Source organism: Mobula birostris, chromosome 27 (assembly GCF_030028105.1).
Source record: "Mobula birostris isolate sMobBir1 chromosome 27, sMobBir1.hap1, whole genome shotgun sequence".
Taxonomy (NCBI): domain Eukaryota; kingdom Metazoa; phylum Chordata; class Chondrichthyes; order Myliobatiformes; family Myliobatidae; genus Mobula; species Mobula birostris.
In genome coordinates, this window is record NC_092396.1 from 20,865,352 (window position 1) to 20,888,460 (window position 23,109).

Genomic DNA, 23,109 nt, shown 5'->3' on the forward strand with positions numbered 1-23,109 from the left:
AAAATAATGATATGATGAAAATCTTGTCCTTTATTTCAAGTTGCATACAGTATTTCAAAATGCATACATTTTTACTCTCTATGAACATGTTGAACTAGGTGTGGGAGGCAAGGTGATGCAGTCATTACTGCTACTATCTCATAGCTCCAGAGATTAAGTTTGATCCTGACCCCAGATGCTGTCCGTACCTAATTTCTACATAATTTTTGTATTTGCATCCTCCTGTTGCTTTGGTCTCTTCCCAAAGACATATCAGTAGGTTAATTACCAGCAGTAAATTACTTCTTAGTCTAGATTAATAGTAAAAGAATCGAAAGGAAGTTGATGGGCATGCATGCATGTGTGTATGCATATGTGAGGGGGCATGGTGGGGAGAGAAGTTGCAGCAGTTCAGAGAAACACAAGAAGAAAGCCAATATGATGCTCCCTGGAGAGCTAGCATGGATTCAATGGTAGAATAGCCTCCATTTTTGTCAATTAAAGGATAAAGCAAGGTGAAAGAGTAAAAGTCACATTACAGATTCTGCTTGGGAACTTGTGTAAACAGCCTCGTGGATTCAGCTTGGAGATGGGGGTTATTGCTTGCTCATACAGAGATGGTGACTATGGATTGAGTCGCAGGTAAGGATTTTCAGGAGATGGAGTGGTGGTGGGCAGGTGTGCTACGGGAATTGGTATTTGCTTATACTCATGGAAAATGACCATTTATTTTGTGTTTTGGTGTGATTAGGAGTTCTGGAAAATCACAACAGGAGCTTTTACTGGACCTGATGTGGTCAATTTGGCCAGAGCTCCCAGCTTATGGACGCAAGGCCGCACAGTTTGTGGATCTGCTGGGATACTTCTCACTCAAGACTCAACAGACGGAAAAAAAGGTAAGGAATGTGAATGGACTGTGCACAATATACTGTATGTGAACAGAGCATGTCCCTTTTCTTTTAGAGAGTTGTCAGTTCTACATGCTCTTTAATTATTTTTGAGGAATTTAACAGTCATCTCTTTCCATCCTAGCTGAAAGAGTATTCACACAAGGCAGTGGAGATCCTTCGCACTCAAAACCATATTCTCACCAACCACCCCAACTCTAACATTTATAAGTGAGTTATTTATTTGTTTGAATATCCATTTTTGGTCACAATGTATTTATGTAGCATTGCATTTATTTTTTTTTTAAATACAGTAGTGATGGTTTCATGTCATTTATAAAGTTGTTAATAGCATTTTTGTGATTTTAATTCATCCAGCATGCTGTCCGGTCTGGTTGAATTTGATGGCTACTACCTGGAGAGTGATCCATGTTTAGTATGTAATAACCCGGAGGTGCCATTCACTGTGAGTAGAATTGTACACTTGGTATAGTGTTTGACTGGCATTGCCAGACATAGACCAATGGAATCATCGTCTAAGAAAGATGTGTACTGTTTCTGTTGTTTAATCAGTGTCAACAGTTTCCTACTATTGACATTTCATTACTGTCCTCAATGCAAAGTCATATTTAGATCACATAGAGATAGATTAATACTGTGGTTTATCTCAGCCAAACCGGGTTATAGACAACCAAGTATTAGTTAGGAATCCTTTGTTTGAGGAAAGGCTAAAAGGACTGAGGAAGGCAGGGTGGTGAATGTTGCCTTATACGGTCAATAGTAAGATATTTATAAAGCTCCTGCACGGTAGACTCATTCAGAAGGTTCATGGGAATCAAGGCATTTTGGCTAATTGGATCCAAAATTTGCTTGGTGACTGGAGGCAGTGGAAGGTTGCTTTTCTGATTGAAAGTTTGTGATTAGTAGATCTGTGCTGGGACCCATGATGTTTATGATACACAACAATGACTTGGATGTGACTTTAGGAGAAATGATTGGTAAGCTTGTCAATGACATGAAAATTGATGCTGGTTTTGGATAGCAAAGAAGGTTGAGGATACAGTGCTTTATAGATGTGATGGAGATTAGACAGGTGGAATTTAATCCCCACGAATGTGAGGTGATGCATTTTGGGATGTTGAATGAGGATAGTATAAGTAGTCAATAGTAAAATGCTTAAGGCATGTTGACGAACAGGACCTTGGGGTTCAAGTCCGTAGTTCCTTGAAAATGGCAACACAAGTAGATAGTGGTGTAGAATCTATTGCATACTTGCCTTCGTAGATGAGAACTTGTATATAAAAGTTAGAACAATATTTTGCAAATATAAAAAACACTGGCTAGGCCACACTTGGAGTATTAAGTGCAGTTCAGGTTTCCATGGTATAGGAAGGAAGTGATTCAGAGGAGATTGATTATTGTGTTTCCTGGGCAGGAAGACTTTTGTTATGGGGGGAGAGAGTGGATAGACTGGGCTTGTTTTCTTTTCCCCAGGGTAGGGGAGTCCAAAACTAGGGGCATGGATTTCGGGTGAGAGGGGAAAGAATTAAGTGATCTGAAGGGCAACTTTTTCAGGCAGAGGATGGTGAGTATATGGAAGGAGCGGCCAGGAGAAATGGTTGAAGCAGGTACAATAGTATCATTTAGAAGCGCTTGGATAGGTAAATGGAGGAGCAGGTGTTCCTAGCTGTTTTGATGCCATGGACCAATACCATTAAGCAAGAGGTCCGAGGACTCCAGGAATATAGGCCAAACGTAGGAATTTGGGACCAGCTGTGTAGCATGAGATCATGGGTCATGGGTCATGGATCATGGGTCATGAGGGTCATGGTTGGGGTAAAGGACCTATACCCATGCTGAATTGCTCGATGACTGTAACCTGATAGAGGTATGTAAAACTGTAAGAGGCATTGATAGGATTGTTGGTCAAGATCTATTTCCCGTGGTAGAAATATCTAAAACAAGAGGGTGTTGGTTTAAGATAAAATGAAGAATGTTGCTTCTTCATTTTAAAGAGAATTGAGGGGAATGTTTTTTATTACACAGGTAGCGATATCTGGAATTCACTCTGAAACAGCAGTAGAATCAGTCTCAATATTTGAGAAACATTTAGTCCAGGTACTTGGATAAGCAAGGCATAGAAAGATCTAAATGTAGGTCATCATGGACAGGGTGAGCCAAAGGGCCTGTTTCTGTGCTGTACAACTCTGATTCTATGACTATAGCTTGGGCAAAAAGTCTGCTAGGTAAATTGCCTCATTACATTGACATTGTCTACTACTTTGTCCACATGAATTTCAACTACCAGAATTTTTATAATTTTCTTTCAGAATATAAAACTTTCATCAATCAAGGTGGATACTCGCTATACAACTACACAACAAGTAGTAAAACTGATTGGCAGTCACACAATCAGCAAAGTAACTGTAAAGATTGGAGATTTAAAACGTACGAAGATGGTTCGTACTATTAACCTGTATTACAACAACAGGACTGTTCAGGCCATTGTAGAACTAAAAAACAAGTAAGTACATAAATATGGTATTCATGTGTGTGTAGGCGAATAATCTTTGTTTTTGTTCTGTAGTTGTCCCAAATAAGTGGCTGCTCCGATTAACTAATGGCCCAATTAGCTGGAACCCACTGCAATTCAGAAAGGCTGTCATGGAAATGTAATATTTGTAAGTGGGCTGAATTACTCACACTGACAACCTCATTGCCTTTTCTCTCTAGGCCTGCTCGATGGCACAAGGCAAAAAAAGTCCAACTAACACCGGGGCAGACAGAGGTAAAGATTGATTTACCACTTCCCATTGTGGCATCCAACCTTATGATTGAGTTTGCAGACTTCTATGAGAATTACCAGGCATCAACTGAGACCCTACAGTGTCCACGCTGCAGTGCATCTGTTCCAGCTAATCCAGGTGTTTGCGGTAACTGTGGCGAGAATGTTTACCAGTGTCACAAATGCAGGTAAATTGGCTTTTAGGTAAATTACATTATATTTAATGAATATCAATAGTAACATCAGCATGCTAAATATTGTCGAATTTGGAAAAAACTGCCAAGGAGTGCTGTACAAGAGTAAACTTTGACACCTGATTCGCTGATCTGTGAGATGTAACAAAAGATCATAAAGTGGCCACTGTTGCAATTTGTTATTTACGATCTACCTAATAATTAATAATGTTGAAACAAAATAGAATATTTCACATGAAAAACTTGTAACCCGAATTAAATTCCACGGCCTCCTCTACTGCCACGATGAGGCCACACACAGTTTGGGGGAGCAACACCTCATATTCCATTTGGGTAGCTTACAACCTGATGACGTGAACATCAATTTCTCGAACTTCTGGTAATTGTCCCCTCCTTTCTCCTTTTCCATTCCCCATTCCCATTTCCTTCTGTTACCGCATCTCCATACCTGCCCATCTCCTCCCTCTGGTGTTCCTCCCTCTTCCCTTTCTTCCATGGCCTTCTGTCCTCTCCTATCAGATTTTGCCCTTCTCCAGCCCTTTATCTCATTCACTAATCAACTTCCCAGCTCTTTGCTTCACCCCTTCCCCTTCCAGGTTTCACCCATCACCTACCACTTTGTACTTCTTCCTCCCCTCACCCCACCTTCTTACACTGACTTCTCGTCTTTTTTCCTCAGTCCTGATGAAGGGTCTTGCCCAAAATGTTGACTGTTTAGTCTTTTCCCAAGATGCTGCCAACAGCATTTTGTGTGTGTTGCTTTGATTTAAATATTTCTTGTTTTCTACTTAGGATTTGAACTCAAGATCAGCCTCCAAGCCAACAGAGCCAACAGTGCTCTGTAGACTGGCTATATTTGGCATGAAGTTCATTATAATTTTTGCTAGACTTTGGCAGATTGCTCTGATACACACAATTGAAAGCTGTCTGCACAGTCCTGATTGCTGAGTCCCTGTGGCTGCAAAAAAGCTAAATAATTTTACAAACTATTCAACTATATCATGAACTTTAGCCAGTCTGCAGTTTGTGTATTCATCATGTTCTTTTAATGTAGTCTCCCGTATGTATGTTCCAGTTGTGTTAATTCAGGCTATTTTGGTTGATTTTACACCGGGTTAATTGAAAGTCAGTGGTTAATTTGTGGAATCAGACTTTGCAGATCCCAGTTTTTAATTAAAGCAGCATTCATTTGAATTGGCATTAATTAAAACTGATTTGCCCTGTCAGGTTATTGGAATACATGTGGGGGCATGAGACAGAAACAAAACAAGATTTTTTTTAGAACGTGGATGTCAGCCACTGTTGAGGTCTCGGCTTCTTAGATTAATAACTGGAGTAAACTGCACTCACTTTAAATAATTTGTATGGTGTCTTCACAGATCTATTAACTATGATGAGAAAGATCCATTTTTGTGCAATGCATGTGGCTTCTGCAAGTATGCACGATTTGATTTTATGCTTTATGCCAAACCGTGTTGTGCAGTGGATCCAATCGAAAATGAAGAGGATAGAAAGAAGGTGAGCTAACTTAAGTGAACATTTTTTTGGCATTTCAATCTCTGATAATGCCTGTTAATTTTTTTTGTCCTGTTGGCTTAAACTACTGACTCTATAATGTGGCGTCTTTTCTGTTTTTAGTAACTTAACCTTGTTTTATTTTGTAGGCAGTGACAAACATAAATACTTTATTGGATAAAGCTGATCGTGTTTATCATCAGCTGATGGGACACAGGCCACAGCTTGAAACTTTGTTGGTGAAAGTCAGTGAGGCTGCTCCTGAGAAACCACAGGTAAAGGGACATGGTTGATTGCACGGTGGCCTTAAACAATAGCTTGTTCTTTTATATGATGAGCAGGATATTGCCAGGTACCTTACTGAACTTAATAGAGCCAAGGAGTACTGTTGGGAAAGGTAATTGAGATCTGGGTTGAAAAGGTAGGATTTGAGGCAGTGTTTCAAGATAGACAGTAGTCGATTGGAATTGTTGAAAGAGAATTCTGAATTCAAAAAATAATTATCAAACAAGTTATGCATGAAGAAATATATTCTATGCTGGTTCAGTGAAAAAGCAGTGAAGATGACTCTGCCTCATTTAGTTCGCTATTTTTAGCAGCTACATTTTAATGTTTGCTGATTGACACCTAAATCAGGTACTACAGTACTTTATTTGTTAAGACTGTTGTCTCTCTACCTCAAACCATGTCATACATTGGATCCACTCTGCTAATTCAAGAAATTATTCAGTGCAGGAGGACATCAAGGCCTCTGTGCTTCTTGCTTTAAAAGGTCTAGCTCATGGATCTCTATATTCACCATTTTCCCTTATTTTTAAAGGAGTTACAAAATTTCCTTAATAGACTTAATATTGAATCAGCTTGTACCATATTATTTATCAGATCACATCCTTTAATGCAAAACCAAAACTTCTTTCAAAGTCCCTAATTAGCTTTGTTGTCAACAGTCACAGTTTCTTCTTTTCTACCGTACCAAACCCTTATAACGATTAATGTTACATTTCCCCTTAACTTCCTCTGTCACTGGAGAACAATTCCAGTGTTTCTGTTCTCTCCACATAACTTAAGTCTTCCTTGCCTGTTTCCATCTGAGAACATGTAGAATTTTGGCATCCATCCTGTGGTGCTCAGAATTGGACACAGGACTCTGAGGCCCAAAGAATGATTTATAAAGTTTTTATAGTTTACTTTCTGCCTTGAAGCACTGGATTCTGCATATGTTTCCATCAACCGTGGGATAAAACTAAATTTTGATGAAGTACTTGGACTTACTTGTTGGTCCATGCTTGTTTCCTAGGATGATTCCAATGCTGTTACTGGAATCAGCTCAACAGCAGCCAGTGTGAATCGTTATATTCAGCAACTGGCACAAGAGTATTGTGGAGACTGCAAGACATCCTTTGATGAGTTGTCCAAAATCATTCAGGTAACCAAAAGCTTTAGAAAGTTTGTTCAGCTCATCTAATATTGAACCAGAATAATATTTAATGCAATTATCATTAAAGAAATGATAAAATTAAGAATTTTATTATGACAACAGTTTGATGACGACAGCGTGAATTTAGAACTGTTCTGTTTTTGAACATTTTTATTCGGACAGAGATCAGTCAGATTGAACATGTAATCTAAGAGATTAAAAGACTAGCAGTTTGAATGTTTTAATTGTTTTGCAGAAAGTTCTGGCTTCACGGAAGGAACTGCTGGAATATGATCTTCAGCAGCGGGAAGCTGCTACAAAGTCTTCACGATCCACAGCACAGCCCACATTCACCGCGAGTCAATATCGGGCCCTCTCTGTCCTTGGCTGTGGACATACCTCTTCAACAAAGTGTTATGGCTGTGCCTCAGCTGTTACTGAGCATTGTATAACACTCCTTCGCGCCCTCGCTACAAATAGCACCATCAGACAGATTCTGGTTTCTCAGGGTCTTATCCGTGAGCTGTTTGATTATAACCTGCGGAGAGGCACAGCCTCAATGAGAGAGGAAGTCAGACAACTGATGTGCTTGTTAACAAGGTATGTAGACTAAGCAATCTATGTTATATGAGAAAGCAATTTTCTGCAATCAATACATGAAATCAATGGAATGTTAACTTTGTAAGGCACAGGCTAGTGTTGGTTAGACTATTTAACATTGACTTCTGAGATCCTTATTTCAAAATGCATCAGAATATAGTGATTTACCAACTCTTTCTCTTTCTCTACCTCAGCTGTTTCAGTTACGCAGTAATTTGAACCCAATTGTTAGCAGCCACAGCACAGTTTGGTATTGAGTCAAAAATAGAAGAGACGTTCTGGCTTTAGTGTTTTTACACTGGCAATATCAGAATGCGTGCTTTTATTATAGTTTTAGGAATGCTGCAGACACCACCCACTGACCTCAGAGAATGGAATGTGCCTCACATACCAACCACTTACATTCTTGAGTATAATATACAAGACCACGTTTCTCAATGGACAGTCTGAAGCCTGAAGGGAGGTAGTTGCACCTGCTTGTGCTCATGGCTTTTGTGAATAGAAGAAAAACATACAAGTTGCCAAAACACTGGCACCATCTTCTATTTTAATTACAGTACTCCAGTGGCAGTGTTAGGGTATTCTTTAAAGTTTGTTGAAAATGATTTGTTTTAATCCAAAGTAGTGTAAATGCTGTTGTTTAAATATTTTAAATATGTTTTGAAATTTAAATATGATATATTTCTATTTAATCAAACAAAAATTGAGCCTTTGCTCCTCTTCTATATTTCCATCCAAGCTGCTTTATGGTGTATTCTGTTTCTGGTCTGCAGAAGTATAGCTACACTCACTGCCCATTGTATCCCCATTGTAAGCATCAACTTACTCAATAATCCTTTGCACAATTTCATTCGTCCAGGATCTTTAAGTAACACACTTCATTTTGGGAGTCAGCTGAGCACAGGAGCTTAGGAGTAGCTCAAGAAGCTTTGAGGCTCACTGGTGCATTCTATACAAAGATTAAACATTTTAATTAATCTTCACTATGTTTCATTTTGATTGATTACGTGTGTGTGTGTGTGTGTGTGTGTGTGTGAAAAGTGCTGTTACTTATTGCAGTTGTATGGAGATTATCGGCATTCTAATTTAGAAATTGCCTGGATAGAATCTTTGTTCTTAAATAAAAAAATCAAAGCAGTGATGACACAACCATAAAGTTTTTAAGACTAACATTTCACTTAATGGCATGTACTATTCTTGTCAGCATTAAAGAACAGTATAGAAACCTACATTTATAAAGCAACTTTGTGAAACATAAAAAAGCACTATACAGCACCTTTTATCGAGTCTTGAGGTAACAACTGCATTAGTGAGTATTTCATCAGAAAATGACTTGAGTTAGGGACTTGGATGAACAACTCCTCTGGGTGCTTCCCGCATCCTACTTGCTGATTGGTGGGTTAATTGGTCCCTGTAAATTGTGATTGGTATAGGTACATGGCATGAGAATCGAGGAAAGTTAGTGGAAATCTGAAAGAAATAGGACTTTTGGGAATTCTCTGAGAGTTGGTATGGAACCCATGGTACAAATGTCAGCTTTCTGGGGAATGTGAGAAATATGAGACTTATTGACTCTGCAGCTAAAGTTCTGACAGTTGAACCAAACAGCCATTTTGTACATTAGTTGAATACGTTTAATAGGTGATGACGATATGATTGCCACTTTTTGTTCTATATTTGCAGAGACAACCCTGAGGCAACACAGCAAATGAATGATCTGATAATTGCCAAGGTTTCAACTGCACTGAAAGGACACTGGGCTAACCCGGATTTGGTGAGTAAAGTTAGACTTCAGGTGCATGGGTAATCCAAATGCAAGTTTTGTGAACATTTTCATCTCAAGCCACTTACATATTCCTAAATGCAAAATCTTACATTAAGCAGTGTAATTGAGCATGGGATCTATCACAGGTTGTTGAGAAATGCAAAATTCTCTTTAGTCAGAGGTGAAGTTGCGGATGATTGGAGAATTGCTGAAGTTGTTCACTTATTTAAAAGAGCAATAGAGACAAACTAGGAAGTTATAAGTCAGCAAGCTTTGCATCAGTGATAAAGAACTACTTGGAAAAGATTCTAAGGGATAGGATCTATTTGCATCTTGAAAACCTTAGACTTGTTCGACTAGTCAGCATGACTCTTAGACTTACAAACTGGGTTGAGTTTTTTTTTTGACGAGGTGACAAAGATGTTTAATGAGGTTATACAGTGGATGTTGTATATGTGAACTTTAGTAAAGGTTTGAATGAGATCCTTCATGGTAGTTTGATGCATGGAGATTTTGTAGATTGGATTCAAAATTGGCTTGGCCAGAGAAGATGAAATAGATGTTGTTCTGACTGAAGGCCTGTGACTGGTCATGTTCTGTCAGGATCAGTGCTGGGACCTCTGTCATTTGTGACATAACTCAAAGTTCAAAGTAATTCTTTTTATCAAAATATGTATATGTCACTATATACTACCCAGCAATTCATTTCCTAGTAGACATTCACAGTAGATACAGAGAAACAATAGAATTAATGAAAAACTACACAAAAGCAAAGATGGACAGTGAATGATTTGTCAGAAAATATGGGTGGGTTGATGAGTAAATTTGCTAACAACATAATGATTGGTGGAGTTGTGGATAGTGAAGAAAAATTTCAAAGGATTCAGCAGGATATAGACTAGTTGGAAGTGTGTGTGAGCATAGAAATGGCAGATGGTCCAAGTCCATAATTCCCTGAAAGTAGCAAGACAATCATAAAAGAGGCATACAACATACTTGTCTTCATCATCCGGATGCTCACTGGAAAAGTTGACAGGCAACTGTATAAACTTTGTCTAAAGTATTGTGTGCACCACAAAGAGGTCTGTCAGAACATTGCCTGCATTAGAACATATTAGCTATATGAAGAGGTTGGACAAACTTAGATTCACTATCTGGATCACTGGAGGCTGAAGGGAGATGAGATAAAAATATATACAGTAAAATTATGATAGGCAGAGGATGCATGGAGTATTTTCTTTCCCATGGTGAAAATATCAAAAACTAACGGGCATAGATTTAAGGTGAGAGGGAGAAAGTGTAAAGGAGATTGATGATATAAGGTGTTTTTACACAGAGAGTGAGTGGTAAGTGCCTGGAAAGCACTGACAGGTTAAGTGGGGGGAGCAGACACAGTGAGACTCACTCTTCCTTCAGTTAGTCCTGACGAAGGGTCTCGGCCTGAAACGTCGACTGCACCTCTTCCTACAGATGCTGCCTGGCCTGCTGCGTTCACCAGCAACTTTGATGTGTGTTGCTTGAATTTCCAGCATCTGCAGAATTCCTGTTGACTTGCCATAGGTTTACAGTTGCCCTCAAAAATGTGCAAACAAACTCTGAATGCTGATTTGGGGTATGATCAGTTTTGCGGGCTGTGCCTTTTTTTTGTAATTTATTTTTTATTGAATTTCATCATCAAACATTTCCATAAGATGTATTTCAGATACTGTACATATATATCATATAATCTTATTTGTCACATAATATTTATCTGAAGTACACTCTTGTAGAAAGAAGAGGAAAGAAAGAACAATTGAAAGAAGAAAACTGTACAGAGTAGGGAGAGGTTTTTTTAAACAACGTATTCATTGATTGTGAGAATAAAATCAGGCCTATAAGATGTTATGCAGTTAAACCATTTTTTCCAGTACGAATAAAATTGTTCCAACTTATGATTAACAAATGTTGCTATCTTCTCCATTTTGTAAATGTCCATTGTAATTTCCATCCATACATTTAAAGTTGGGCCCTCCTGAGATAACCATTTCCTGGTAAGAGTCTTTTTACCAGTCACCAGCAGTACACTCATTAAATAATTATTTATCTCTTTTCAACCATTCTTGAGGTATATACCTAAAATATATGGTCTTACTCTCTAAGTTAGTATATCATTGAAATTTGCAGAATATAACTTAATCGATCTACTCCCTGAACAAATAAGAACCAAGAAAAGTGAATAATAAAAAGAAAGGTAAGGAAGGTGTGGTTCCAAGGCTGGGGTCTCCAGATGACCCTGGGTTGGGCTAGAAGAAAAGTCTAGCCGTGGGGGATAGCCCCTCCTACCTGTGGGTTGAGGGCCCCCGTTGCAGTCCCTATAAAAGTAAGTAAAAAAAACTATGTCCATTACACAGAAATGATTTCCCTGTGTATTCCCCCCATGTATATATTCTCATTTAGGTGGGGGAAAAGGAATGAATAAATGAATTTTTAAAAAATTGATTAATATAAAAACCACATTATAACACGTATTTCTCGGGATAGGTATATCACCATCTATTTTTGCTTCCGTTTAGTTTATCAGCACTTTTAAAGTTAGCCAAACCTGGTGGCTCTTGTGGAGGAGGTGAGGGTTGTCTTCGGGGAACTCACAGTCTCTTCCTAATATCCTTCTCTGGTCTTGTTCCTGTCCACTGCTTTCTTGGTTCTCTTACTATTTCCCAAGCAGGTCGGGATAACTGCTCAGCCAGACTTTCCCTTGGTTTGACCATGCTAATGGGCAGTCCTCGGTTGTTCATGTCTGTAGTCACCTCCTCCACTGTCTGGTACAGTCGTATCCCTTCTTGGTAAAATACCCTCAGTTTAGCAGGGTACGGGGTTTGAAATTTAATCTTTTCTTCCTTTAATATTCGTTTCGCTTCGGAATACTCCTTCCGTTTCTGTAGGACCGCCGGGGGGTAATCATGATCGAAGTATATTAACTTCCCGTTCCATAAAACCCTCTTCTTACCCCAGGCCCTTCGTAGAATCTCTGCCTTGCTCTTGAATCAGAGAAATTTAAGTACAATGGATTGCAGTTTACTCCGTCTGTCTCAGGCAGGCTGCTGGGCGAGAGAAAGGTGTGCCCTTTCTATTTCCATCTCCATATTCGGGGGAATCTCTAGCGCTTCCCGCAGCAGCTTGCCTACAAAGTCTATCATTGACACTCCCTCCGCTCCTTCGGGAACATTATAAATCCTGATATTTTTCCATTGTGATCTTCCCTCCTGTTCAAGCAATTTACTTTCCTGTTGATATTTTTATCGTCTTACTTAGTATCTGTTCCACATTTTCCACCTTCTCAATTCGAGTCTCTGCCATCGCTATTTCCTGATTGACATTGGCGAGCTCCGACTTTATATCATTGAGTTGCTGTTTTATATCTTTTTGGACTTCCCTTATCTCCTCCAGAATCTTCATCATATTTGCCGCTTCGCCTGCACGAGGCCCAGCGTCAGCCTCGCCGCCACGCGCACGTGTAGAAGAGCCGCACGTTGCACCTCTCTTCCACAGGCTCTGCAGTGATGCTTTTTTTTTATCTCCATTCTTTCTCCCCATTCTTGCCCCCCTTATCAATTCAGATATGTTCAAAAGATCTTAGATTTGATGCATTAACGGGGCAAAATATCCATTTTTCCGGAGGAGCTGTTGATTTAAGCTGCCATTCTGAACGATGACGTTACCAGAACCTCGGGCTGTAACTTTTTTATCCCCCATTTAGACTAGTACAAAAGATTGTAGCAAAGCTGTTTGTGTAGTTTTGTCATAAGATACTGTAATCTTCCAGGCAGTATATTCTGATATACTAAACTGTACTGAAATATATTTTTGCAAGTTTGAAAACTCTACCTCCTTTTAACAGCTGATTGCTCTTCCAACGACAAAATAAATGGTGTTCAGCAAAATGGTTTTTAAAATAACATTTCTAATAACTGATTTTCACTGAAGCAACACTCTTAAGTACTTTATTTGATCTCAGCACACTTGGGAGGAGGTAATCTGTGAGAATTTTCTCTGTCAACCTTCGGTGAAATTAGCATCGCATGGCAGCATAAAACTTAAGTTCCTAGAACAGCAGTCATATCTACACCATTGACCTAGAGATCGGAGTTTGAATCAAGCCATGGCTGACAGAGTTAAATAAGTTTGGAATTTTTTTTTTTAAAAAGTGGACTCAGTAACTGTAACCACGAAGTGACACAATTATCAAATACACCCATCTGATTTGCTAATGTACTTTTGGAAAGGAAACCTACCTTCCTTACCTAATTTGCCCTATATAAGAATGAAACACAAGCATCTCCTAAGTTTAGTAGCAAATAGAGATGGATAATATATTGCCCATATTCTGATAATCCTATGAAAACAGATCAGACTTAATTATAATCTGTACTGGGAATGCTCTTTCATGCTAACTAAGGTTTGCATTTTGTCTTGTTGTCACCACGGGAATTTTTATAAGGATGGAATGTGGTTTGCAGTGGATGTATATTGCCGTCTATTGACATACCAATTCAGAACACAAACTTTATGGGAAGAATTAGAATGACATAGGAGGGTGTGAATCAGTGAGAGTCTGTTGAGACCAAAGAAGTCTGTCAGAATTAGCCCAGTTATTCACAAGATCTCTGACTTGACCACATACTTGTTTATTTGCTGTCAATCACAAAAATAATAATCCCCTCTTTGACCTTTTGAATGTACTTTCAGGCCAGCAGTCTTCAGTATGAGATGCTGTTACTGACAGATTCAATTTCAAAAGAAGATGCATGCTGGGAACTGCGACTCCGATGTGGTAAGCGTAATTCAGTGTGTGATGTTACATTAATGCTCATGATACAAATCATCATTATTTTCTGAGTTAGTATTGTCATTAACTATCAATTCAAAGCCTGTGTTTGCATCACTACTAGATCCGCATGATCTCTGAACAGCATATTTAGGAATTTTAATGTTCCTTTTGTACCTTTTTCTGCCCCTCTGTAGCACTAAGTCTGTATTTAATGGCCGTGAACATAAAGACCCCCGTGGTGGTTGAGAATATCACTCTGATGTGTCTGCGTATTCTACAACGACTGATTAAACCACCTGCCCCAACTAGCAAGAAAAACAAGGTGTGCCTGCTAACTGTTGAAATATAGCTGAAGTCAGTCTGTCTGCTCTTTGACTGAGTATGTCCTGTTTATCTTTATGATCTCTATCTCTCCGACAGGACATCTCTGTTGATACACTTACAACTGTCAGACCTTATAGCAATGAGATACATGCACAGGCTCAGGCATGGCTTAAGAAAGATCCCAAGGCATCATATGAAGCTTGGAAGAAGTGTCTACCTGCCAGAGGTAGAGAAAATTCTTATTTGTGACTTATGCTTTTAATATAATACAGGTTTTAAGAGCCGTTTCATAATAGATGATTACATTGTTCTAAGCATTCTCATATCTGGTATAAAGAGTGGCGTCCTGTTAACTTATATTTGTAGCAAATTTCTGAGAGTCATTTAAATACTGTAATAATAGTTATTTTTTTGCAGCAGCATCCTGTGGTTGAATTACTTACTTGTCATAACGTTTATTTTCTAAAACAGCTCTATGAGCTTTAATTTTCCAATAGTAGTTGACAGGTTTATTCATTTAAATTATCCCTAATGATCAAAACTGTTTGTTGAAATGTTGTTCTTTTGATATTTCCTTTCTTTCACTCAGTCCTACTGTAGGCTCCACAGGGTGTCAATACCAAATCTCTGTCAGCTAATGAGGAAATGTTAGAAAAGTATAGCATTACTCATGACAACTGATTACCCATTTGGCAACGCCTTCTGAAGGTGTGTGTAAGATCAGGAGGGAAGTAAGCAGAAATCAGTAGTTAGAATCTGCATACTACTAAATATGCAAGATGACACCAGGGAAGCATGGCAACATTCTGTGGGCTACGTACAATATTTTTAAATATTTTTAAATTTTTACAATATTTTTATATATGCTTTCCCAGCATATATGACGAATAAACTCTTCTCAGGCTTCCTGCTGGGTACACGTATCGATTTTAACCGACATTTCGATGACAAACTCAGACATCTTCCCTGATGAAGCTTGTCATTGAAATGTCAGTTAAAAATCAATACCTGTACCCAACTAGAAGCTCAAGGAGAGTTTATACCTGTTTTGAATTACTCTCACTACAATCTGCAGCATGTAATTTCCCTCTAACCATGTACTTTTAAATCAACTTAATGATCTACATATTTCATGGTCATCGGAAGGACTCAGCAGACAAAGCAGGTATACGGCACCTTTAAGTGGATGAAGGTTCATCACCATGACCAGAAGTGAGGCAAGAATGCGGGGACGGGGGGGTGGGGGGGAGCTTCAAGCCAGGCTGAAGTGCAGAGAGATGAGACCTGTCTAGCCAGCATCTTGTTAGCAAATATGCAGTTGCTGAAGAACAAATTGAGAACTTGAAGACAAAATTGCTGTATCAAAGGGAAATGAGAGATTGTTGTGTTCTATACCTGAGCGAGACATGGCTTTCTCCAGTACGCCAGATACAGTGATCAGACCAGAAAGCTGCTCAGTTTACGGAATGGAACTGCTGATTCGGAAAAAGCAAAAAGTGGAGGTGTGTGTTTCATGATAAACTCACGGTGGTGCTCCGATGTGGCAGTTTTGTCGAACACATGGTCCCCCAATCTTGAATACCTAATGGTCAGATGCCATCCATTCTATTTACCTAGGAAGTTCTCCTCCGTAATCCTGACTGTAGCTTACATACCTCCTATGGCGGACTAATCAAGCACTTGAGATCTGTATGATACCAATTCCAAACAAGAAATAATTCATCCCAAGGCATTTCAAATCATACTCAAGGACTCCAACCAGGCTTGTTTGAAGAAAACCCTGCCCAATTACCATCAGCATTTAACCTGTGGCACCAGAGGTTCCAACACACTAGACCATTGTTATACTGATGTAAGGAATGCCTACAGTTTCACGCCAAGACTGTATTTTGGTAATTTGGCTGTTCTTCTACATGCATACAGGCAGAGGCTTAAGAGCAAAGCTCCAGAGGTTAGGACAACAAAGAGATGGTTGCGGGAGGCAGAAGAGTGGTTACAGGATTGCTTTGAGTTGGGCTGTGTTCAGGGACTCATCTGTGGAATTGAATGACTTTATTAAAACAGTTGTGGATGAGTGTGTCCCCACAAAATCATTCAGTTTTCTCCTACCAGGAGCTCTGGATAAGCCATCAGATTCGCAATCTACTGAGAGCCAGATCAGAGGCATTTAAGTTTGGTGATCAAGAGGTCCAGGTACAATCTCTGGAAAACCATCTCATGGGCAAAGTGGTAATTCCAGACTAAACTTGAATGAATGAAGGATGCTCGACAGTTGTGGCAGGGCTTGAATACTATCACATCTTATAAAGTTAAATCAAGCAACATAGGTGACAACAGGGTTTTGCTTCCAGATGAACTTGATGCCTTCTAAGCTCACTTTGACCATCAAAACGTGGAGGAACCATCACAAACTCCTAAGCTCTGGATGATCTTATGACTTCAGAATTTGAGGTTGTTGTGCAAGCAGCCTTCTGGAGAGTGAACCAAGGAAAACATCTGGCCCAGACAGGGTACCTGGGCAAGTACTAAAAACCTGTACTGATCAACTGGCTGGAGTGTTCACTGAGATCTTAAACGTCTTCAACAGAGTGAGATACCCACCTACTTCAATCATGCTTGAGTTTTACCTGTGCCTAAGAAGAACATGGTAACCTGTATCAATGATTTATCGTCCAGCAGCACTTACATTCACAGTGATGAAGTGTTCTGAGAAGTTGGTGATGAAACAAATCAACTCCTGCCTGAGAAGCGACTTGGATCCACTCCCATTTGCTTACCGGAGCAACAGGTCTACAGCAGATGCCATCTCACTGGCTCTTCACTCAATGCTGGAACATCAAGACAGCAAAGAAGCATTCATCAGGATGCTCTTTGTCAAATATTCAGGACATTGGCCTCAATACCTCCTTGTGTAATTGGATCCTCAGTTTCCTCACTTGTAGATGCCAGTCAGTTCAGATTGGTAACAATATCTCCTCCACAATCTACATCAGCACAGGTGCACGACAAGGCTTTGTGCTCAGACCCCTGCTCATCTTGCTTTACACTTATGACTGTGTGGCTAAGCATAGCTCCAGTGGCGTATTCAAGTTTGTAGACCACAGCACCTTAGTAGGCAAATCAAAAGTGGTGACGAATCAGCATATAGGAAGGAGATTGAAGATGTGACTGAGTGGTGCCACAGCAACATCCTGTTACTCATTATCAGCAAGACCAGGAAGCTGATTATTGACTTCAGGAGGAGGAAACCGAAGGTCTATGAGCCAGTCCTCATCAGAGGATCAGAGGTGGAGAGGGACAGCAACCTTAAGTTCCTCAGTGTTATTATTTTGGAGGACCTGTCCTGGGCCCAGCACTAAGTGCAATTACAAAGAAAGCACATCAGCGTCTCTGCTTCATTAGGAATTTGTGAAGATTCATCAAGACATCTAAAACTTTTACAAACCTTTATCGATGTGTAGTGGAGAGTATATTGACTGGCTGTACCACAGCTTGGTATGGAAACACCAATGCCCTTGAACAGAAAATCCTACAAAAAGTAGTAGATACAACTCAGTCCATCACAGATAAAGCCCTCCCCACCATCAAGCACATCTACACAAAATGTTGCAGGAAAGCAGCATCTGTCACCAGGGCCCACACCACCCAAGACATGCCCTCTTTTCACTGCTACCATCGGAAGAAGGTATAAGGGCCTCAGGACTCAAACCATCAGGTTCAGGAGTAGTTATTACCTCTCAGTCATGAGGCCCTTAAACCAAAGGGGGTAATTTCACTCAACTTCAATTGCCCTATAATAGAAATGTTCCCACTAGCTATGGACTCACTTTCAAGGACTCTTCCTCACATTTTCTTGATATTTATTGCCTATTTATTTATTATTATTATTTCTTTTTTTTTTTGAATTTGCAGTCTGTGTCCTTAGCACACTGGTTGAATGCCAAGTTGGAACAGTATTCCTTTGATTCTATTATGGTTATTATTCTGTTATGGATTTATTGAGTATGCCAGCAAGAAAATGAATCCCAGGGTTGTGTATGGTGACATATAGGCATCCGTTAGTCCTGTGAGACCATGGATTTGCGCCTTGGAAGGTTTGCAGGGCACAGGCCTGGGCAAGGTTGTGTGGAAGACCGGCAGTTGCCCGTGCTGCAAGTCTCCCCTCTCCACGCCACCGATGTCGTCCAAGGAGCCATTAGGACCCATACAGCTTAGCACCGGTGTCATCGCAGAGCAATGACATATATGAACTTTGATAATAAATTTACTTTGAACTATGGCTCCGTATGTTTAATTATCTCACACCACGTTGTTTTCCAGTGAATTTTGACAGGATGTGATGTGGCTGAGCACGTTGGATCTAGTAATTAATTGAAAATTCATTGAGAGCCAACACCAAGTCTATGCAGTTCAAAACAAATGCCAAAACTGAATAAGAATCTTGATCTGCCCTTTTTATTCCTTGTATTTACAAAGAAACAGAAGAAGCCTGCAGGGCTTTGGCCCATAATGCCAACTGTACTCTTTTCCATACATGCTGCCTTGTCTGCTGAGTTTCTCCAGCATTTTGTGTGTGTTGCTTGGATTTCCAGCATCTTCAGATTTTCTCTTGTTTGTGAGAAGAAGCCTTTCCCGTTCTCAGTTTCTTTATTTCCCTGTAGCCCTGTAATATATCTAGTAACGTGAGGAAACGAATTGAAGCAGCAGAGATGTGGTTTTTGAGGAGGATGCAAAGAATATCATGGACGAAAGGAATATCTAACGAGGACGTCATGAACAGAGCAAGCACAAAAAGAGAAATAATGTATGAGATCGTGAAAGGCAACGTAACTTCATTGGATATGTGATTAGGAAAGAGGAGTTAGAATGCACGGTAATTATGGGAAAGACTGAAGGGAAGAAAGCAAGAGGAAGGCAAAGACAAATGATGATGAAGACAGCAGCCAGGGAACTGGAAATGAATACCATTGAATTGATCCACTTGACCCGAAACAGGAGTGTGTGGGCCATGGCAGTCAAAGCTCAATCTGGGCATGACACCTGATGATGATGATGAGCCCTGTAATATATTTTTTATAAATGCTCATTGGTTTTTCTTTAAATTTTTTTCCCACTAACCCAAGTTAAAGGATAGCTTACTGCCTTCTTTTTTTTGTCAGAAAAAAATAAGAGTAAGTTAAGATTCTTATTAAGTTTAATTGCATAGATTTTGTGCTAGCTTTCAAGCCCATTTTCAGTTAATTACTAGATCCATTGTGCTCAGACACATTACATCTAATCAAAATTCAGAAGAAAGTAACAATGAAACACAAGTCAAATGATGGATTTTATAAATAGGAATGTGGCACAACAAGAAGTGGTGTATACATTGTTTATTTTCAATCAATTTTGTTAGTTTGAATATTATCAGCTAGGCCTTTCTCACAAATGATGTGTTGTTAGAAAACTTTTTATCACTGGACAATGACAGATTTGGTATTCATTCCCTCCTCTGTCAGGCCTGGACACAGAAGGAAAAACCCAGAGTAAAACTGAGCTGCGACACCTTTACCTCATGGAGAAGTATGTTTGGAAATGGAAGCAGTTCCTGAGCAAACGCGGGAAGAGAAATTCTCCACTAGACCTCAAACTGGGACATAATAACTGGCTCAGACAGGTATTAAGAAGTGGTAACTAAATATAGAATGTAGATTTGAGAGTAAGGTTGAACAAGCTGATGGGTAACAGAAACCGCCTTCACACAATTCTATTGATATGTGAAAAAGAAAGGATTGGCTCAGTGAAATATGTACACAAAGATGTTTTGGGGCTTGACAGGACGGGTGCAAATATGAGATTTCTCCTGAGATGCTTAGAACCAGGTATAACATCTCAAAATAAGGAGTTAGCCATTGAGTACTGAGATGGGAAGAAATCTTGCAAAGAATGGTGATTCTTTGAATAGTCTACCTAAGAGTGCTGAAGGGACTGGGTCACTGTGTATTCAAGACAATGATTAGTAAGTTTTGAGATGCTGAGAGGTATTCCAGGAAGTGGCACTGAAGTAAAAGGTGAGAGAGTAAGAAGCTGAACAGCCTACTTGTTCTCTCTTGTATTGTTATAATTTCCATTACTTTAAAATTTCTCCCATATTTCACATTCAGCCCATTTTACACTTTCATGGACAGTTTCTCCCACAAGCCAAGTTCGGGCTGACACAATTCCTCATGCTATGACTGTTGAAGTGTCTCATCCCATCAGCCTGCTGAAAAGCCCCTACACCTGATGCCTTGCTGTCGCTATGTTGTAGAATGTGATGCAATATTGAAGCAGCCCGTTGACTGACACAATCAATTCCAACAGCACGCTGGTGAATCTTCTCTGCAAACATATCCTTCCAAGAATGGTAACCAGAACTGCACACAGTGCTCCAATTATGACCAAACAAATATTTTATAGAAAACAAACAGAAAATACTGGATAAGAATTCAGTAAGTTGGGCAGCATCTGTGGAAGGAAACAGTATCAGTTTTCTAGGTTTGTAAATCTTCATCGGAACAGGAAAGAGAAAGGTGCAAATTAGTTTTCTGAAAGGGAGAAGGTGCTTAGAAATGCCTGTGTTAGGATGAGTCGAAATGGCTTAAAAGCTGCACATTAAGCTTCTGGGTTTGTGATGAATTGTTAATGGCAAGGTAGTGGGATCTAAAAAGCAAGAGGCTTGTGCTAGTTTCAGAAAAACTGTATCAATATAAAATGGGAAATATTGGAAAAACTAAGGAGATCAGGCAGCATCTGTGGAAAGAAAAGTATTTAATGTTTCAAATGATAGTCTGGGTAGCAGTGAAATGTGGGTGGAACAGGAAATGTTTGTTATGTTGGATAAAATCAGGTTGAGCTGTATAATTTTCCGTTGTGGTTTGGGTGTACTGGACATATTGGACATGCCCAGTTTGCCACTATACACACTGGGGAACAAAGAATGGCAGGCACAAATGGTTCTTGTACAGACACACAAAAAGAGCTTGTCGTCTGAAGTTAGAGAATTCAATATTGAGTCCACCATGTCACATTTTTCAGGATTAAATTCCAATTGCTTTTTTTCTGCCCATCTTATCAGGTCATCAATGACATTCTGTAGCTGTACATTACAAACTTATTAACCGTACCTCTAGTATTTACAAACAGATGTTTATTATGCAAAAAGGCAGTGTTTTAATTGGAAATTTGCAAGTGTCTGTATTGACCCTTTGAATAAGGCTAGTATTTCTATTAGTCCATTTAAAGCAAAGGCAAAATAGCTTCCTATTGAGAATTAGTGGCAAAGCACGTTGTTCTTAAAATAAACTAATTAAAATTGATTATTGTACTGCTATCCTTTAAATAGCAGAATCAATTTATTTAATTGTTTTAGCACCCTATTTTGCCATATAGTTGTTGTAGCTGCCCTGATTCAATCAGCTGGTAATTGTAGATCATTACTTCCAGACTTCTGAAGCTGATCCCCTACTTTGAATAAATTCATCTAGACAATTTTACACTTGGTATCCTAAAGAGTATCTGTTAGTTGACCTTCCTCTCCTCTGCTGATTGTTAAAACTTGTTGTCCTTGGTTGGTTAACCCAGGAGCTTCTGCCACCAGTTTCAGAGCTGATATTCCATCACCAGGAGACTGAAGTAAATGGTCCTATCCCAGTTTTGTTGCTGTTTTACGATGGTTAAGCTACATAGAGTGATGACGTTACGTTTTGTTTGTTTCCTCAGGTTTTGTTCACTCCTGCCACACAAGCTGCACGACAGGCTGCTTGTACAATTGTGGAGGCACTGACCACCATTCCAAGCCGCAAGCAACAGGTTCTTGATCTTCTCACCAGGTATTTTTTTTTTTTTTTGAACATTAGGAAGCCAAGCAATGGCTTTGAAAGTCTTTTCAATAACTGTGGGCATAATGGGACTTGCTCACAAAATGGGAGTGGCAGTAACTTATTAACTGAGTTATTTCCTCTTCAGCATTAAGCTACTTTGATTTTGACTTGTGTACAAAGAGTCATTAGAGTTCCCAATCGTCTTCAGAAACTGCAAGTTGGAGTAAGGATTATCTAGCTATGAGTCAGCCAAAGGGAAATGGACAATAATAAATGTTATAGATATTAAATCTTAAGAATTTTAAAATGCACAGGGTAAATTTTGTTTTATATAAATTGTCATCTTAATAAAAGATTTTTTTCAGGCTTAATGTGCTTGTTAACACATAAGTTTGATTCTAGCAAGGGTCAGTTAGAATCGATTTTATCTTTGTGCTATGTTATAAATAGGAAGATGATGTTATATAGCCCAACACCCCTTCTGGGGCAGAGGCTGCTGACAGCAGCTCGCCAAAGACCTCTGTCCTGGGTCAATCTTTTAAGTTGTCCCCCAGGTGTAGCCCATCTTCTTGGTGTCAGCTTCATGATCATGTCGCCGGTTGCTCTTTGGCCGGCCTCTGTTAGGAGGTTGATTGGCCCTGTGGCTTCCAAGGGCTTGTGGCATTCACCACATGACTTCATACACCTTCCAAGCAAAGATCCTTCCTCTCCTAGGGATGAGGTCTTTGGAGCTTCTGTAGCTTTGGGTTTTTACGGGATGGAGTTGCTGGCCCCATGGCCAACCCTCCTTCTTTCACAGCCAGGCTTGAGTTTGTGCATGGTGGAATTAAATAGCAGGATGAGGGTATGACTAACTTGAAGCCTTTCTCAGGAAAACACAATAGACTGCAGATTTTCACTGACCCTAGGCCCATTTGCTTAACCGCAAATAGAAGTTTGATCTCTATTGTGTCTGCCAAACTCATGACATAATAGCAAATGTATACTGCACTGTA

At 39.5% G+C, this 23,109-nt stretch overlaps 1 protein-coding gene across 9 annotated transcripts in view; it reads left to right on the forward strand.

Annotated features, from left to right (window-relative positions):
* Positions 1-23,109, forward strand: part of ubr4 (ubiquitin protein ligase E3 component n-recognin 4) — a 216,145-nt gene that overhangs the window by 145,798 nt on the left and 47,238 nt on the right. For all 9 annotated transcript variants that reach the window (XM_072245454.1, XM_072245455.1, XM_072245456.1 and 6 more), the window contains 15 exons: positions 731-875; positions 1,012-1,097; positions 1,245-1,332; positions 3,197-3,390; positions 3,600-3,839; positions 5,225-5,363; positions 5,510-5,635; positions 6,658-6,786; positions 7,034-7,377; positions 9,061-9,151; positions 13,868-13,952; positions 14,144-14,271; positions 14,370-14,499; positions 19,772-19,929; positions 22,014-22,123. In XM_072245454.1, coding sequence (XP_072101555.1) covers positions 731-875; positions 1,012-1,097; positions 1,245-1,332; positions 3,197-3,390; positions 3,600-3,839; positions 5,225-5,363; positions 5,510-5,635; positions 6,658-6,786; positions 7,034-7,377; positions 9,061-9,151; positions 13,868-13,952; positions 14,144-14,271; positions 14,370-14,499; positions 19,772-19,929; positions 22,014-22,123 — 2,193 coding nt within the window. The remainder of the gene's footprint in view (positions 1-730; positions 876-1,011; positions 1,098-1,244; positions 1,333-3,196; positions 3,391-3,599; positions 3,840-5,224; positions 5,364-5,509; positions 5,636-6,657; positions 6,787-7,033; positions 7,378-9,060; positions 9,152-13,867; positions 13,953-14,143; positions 14,272-14,369; positions 14,500-19,771; positions 19,930-22,013; positions 22,124-23,109) is intronic.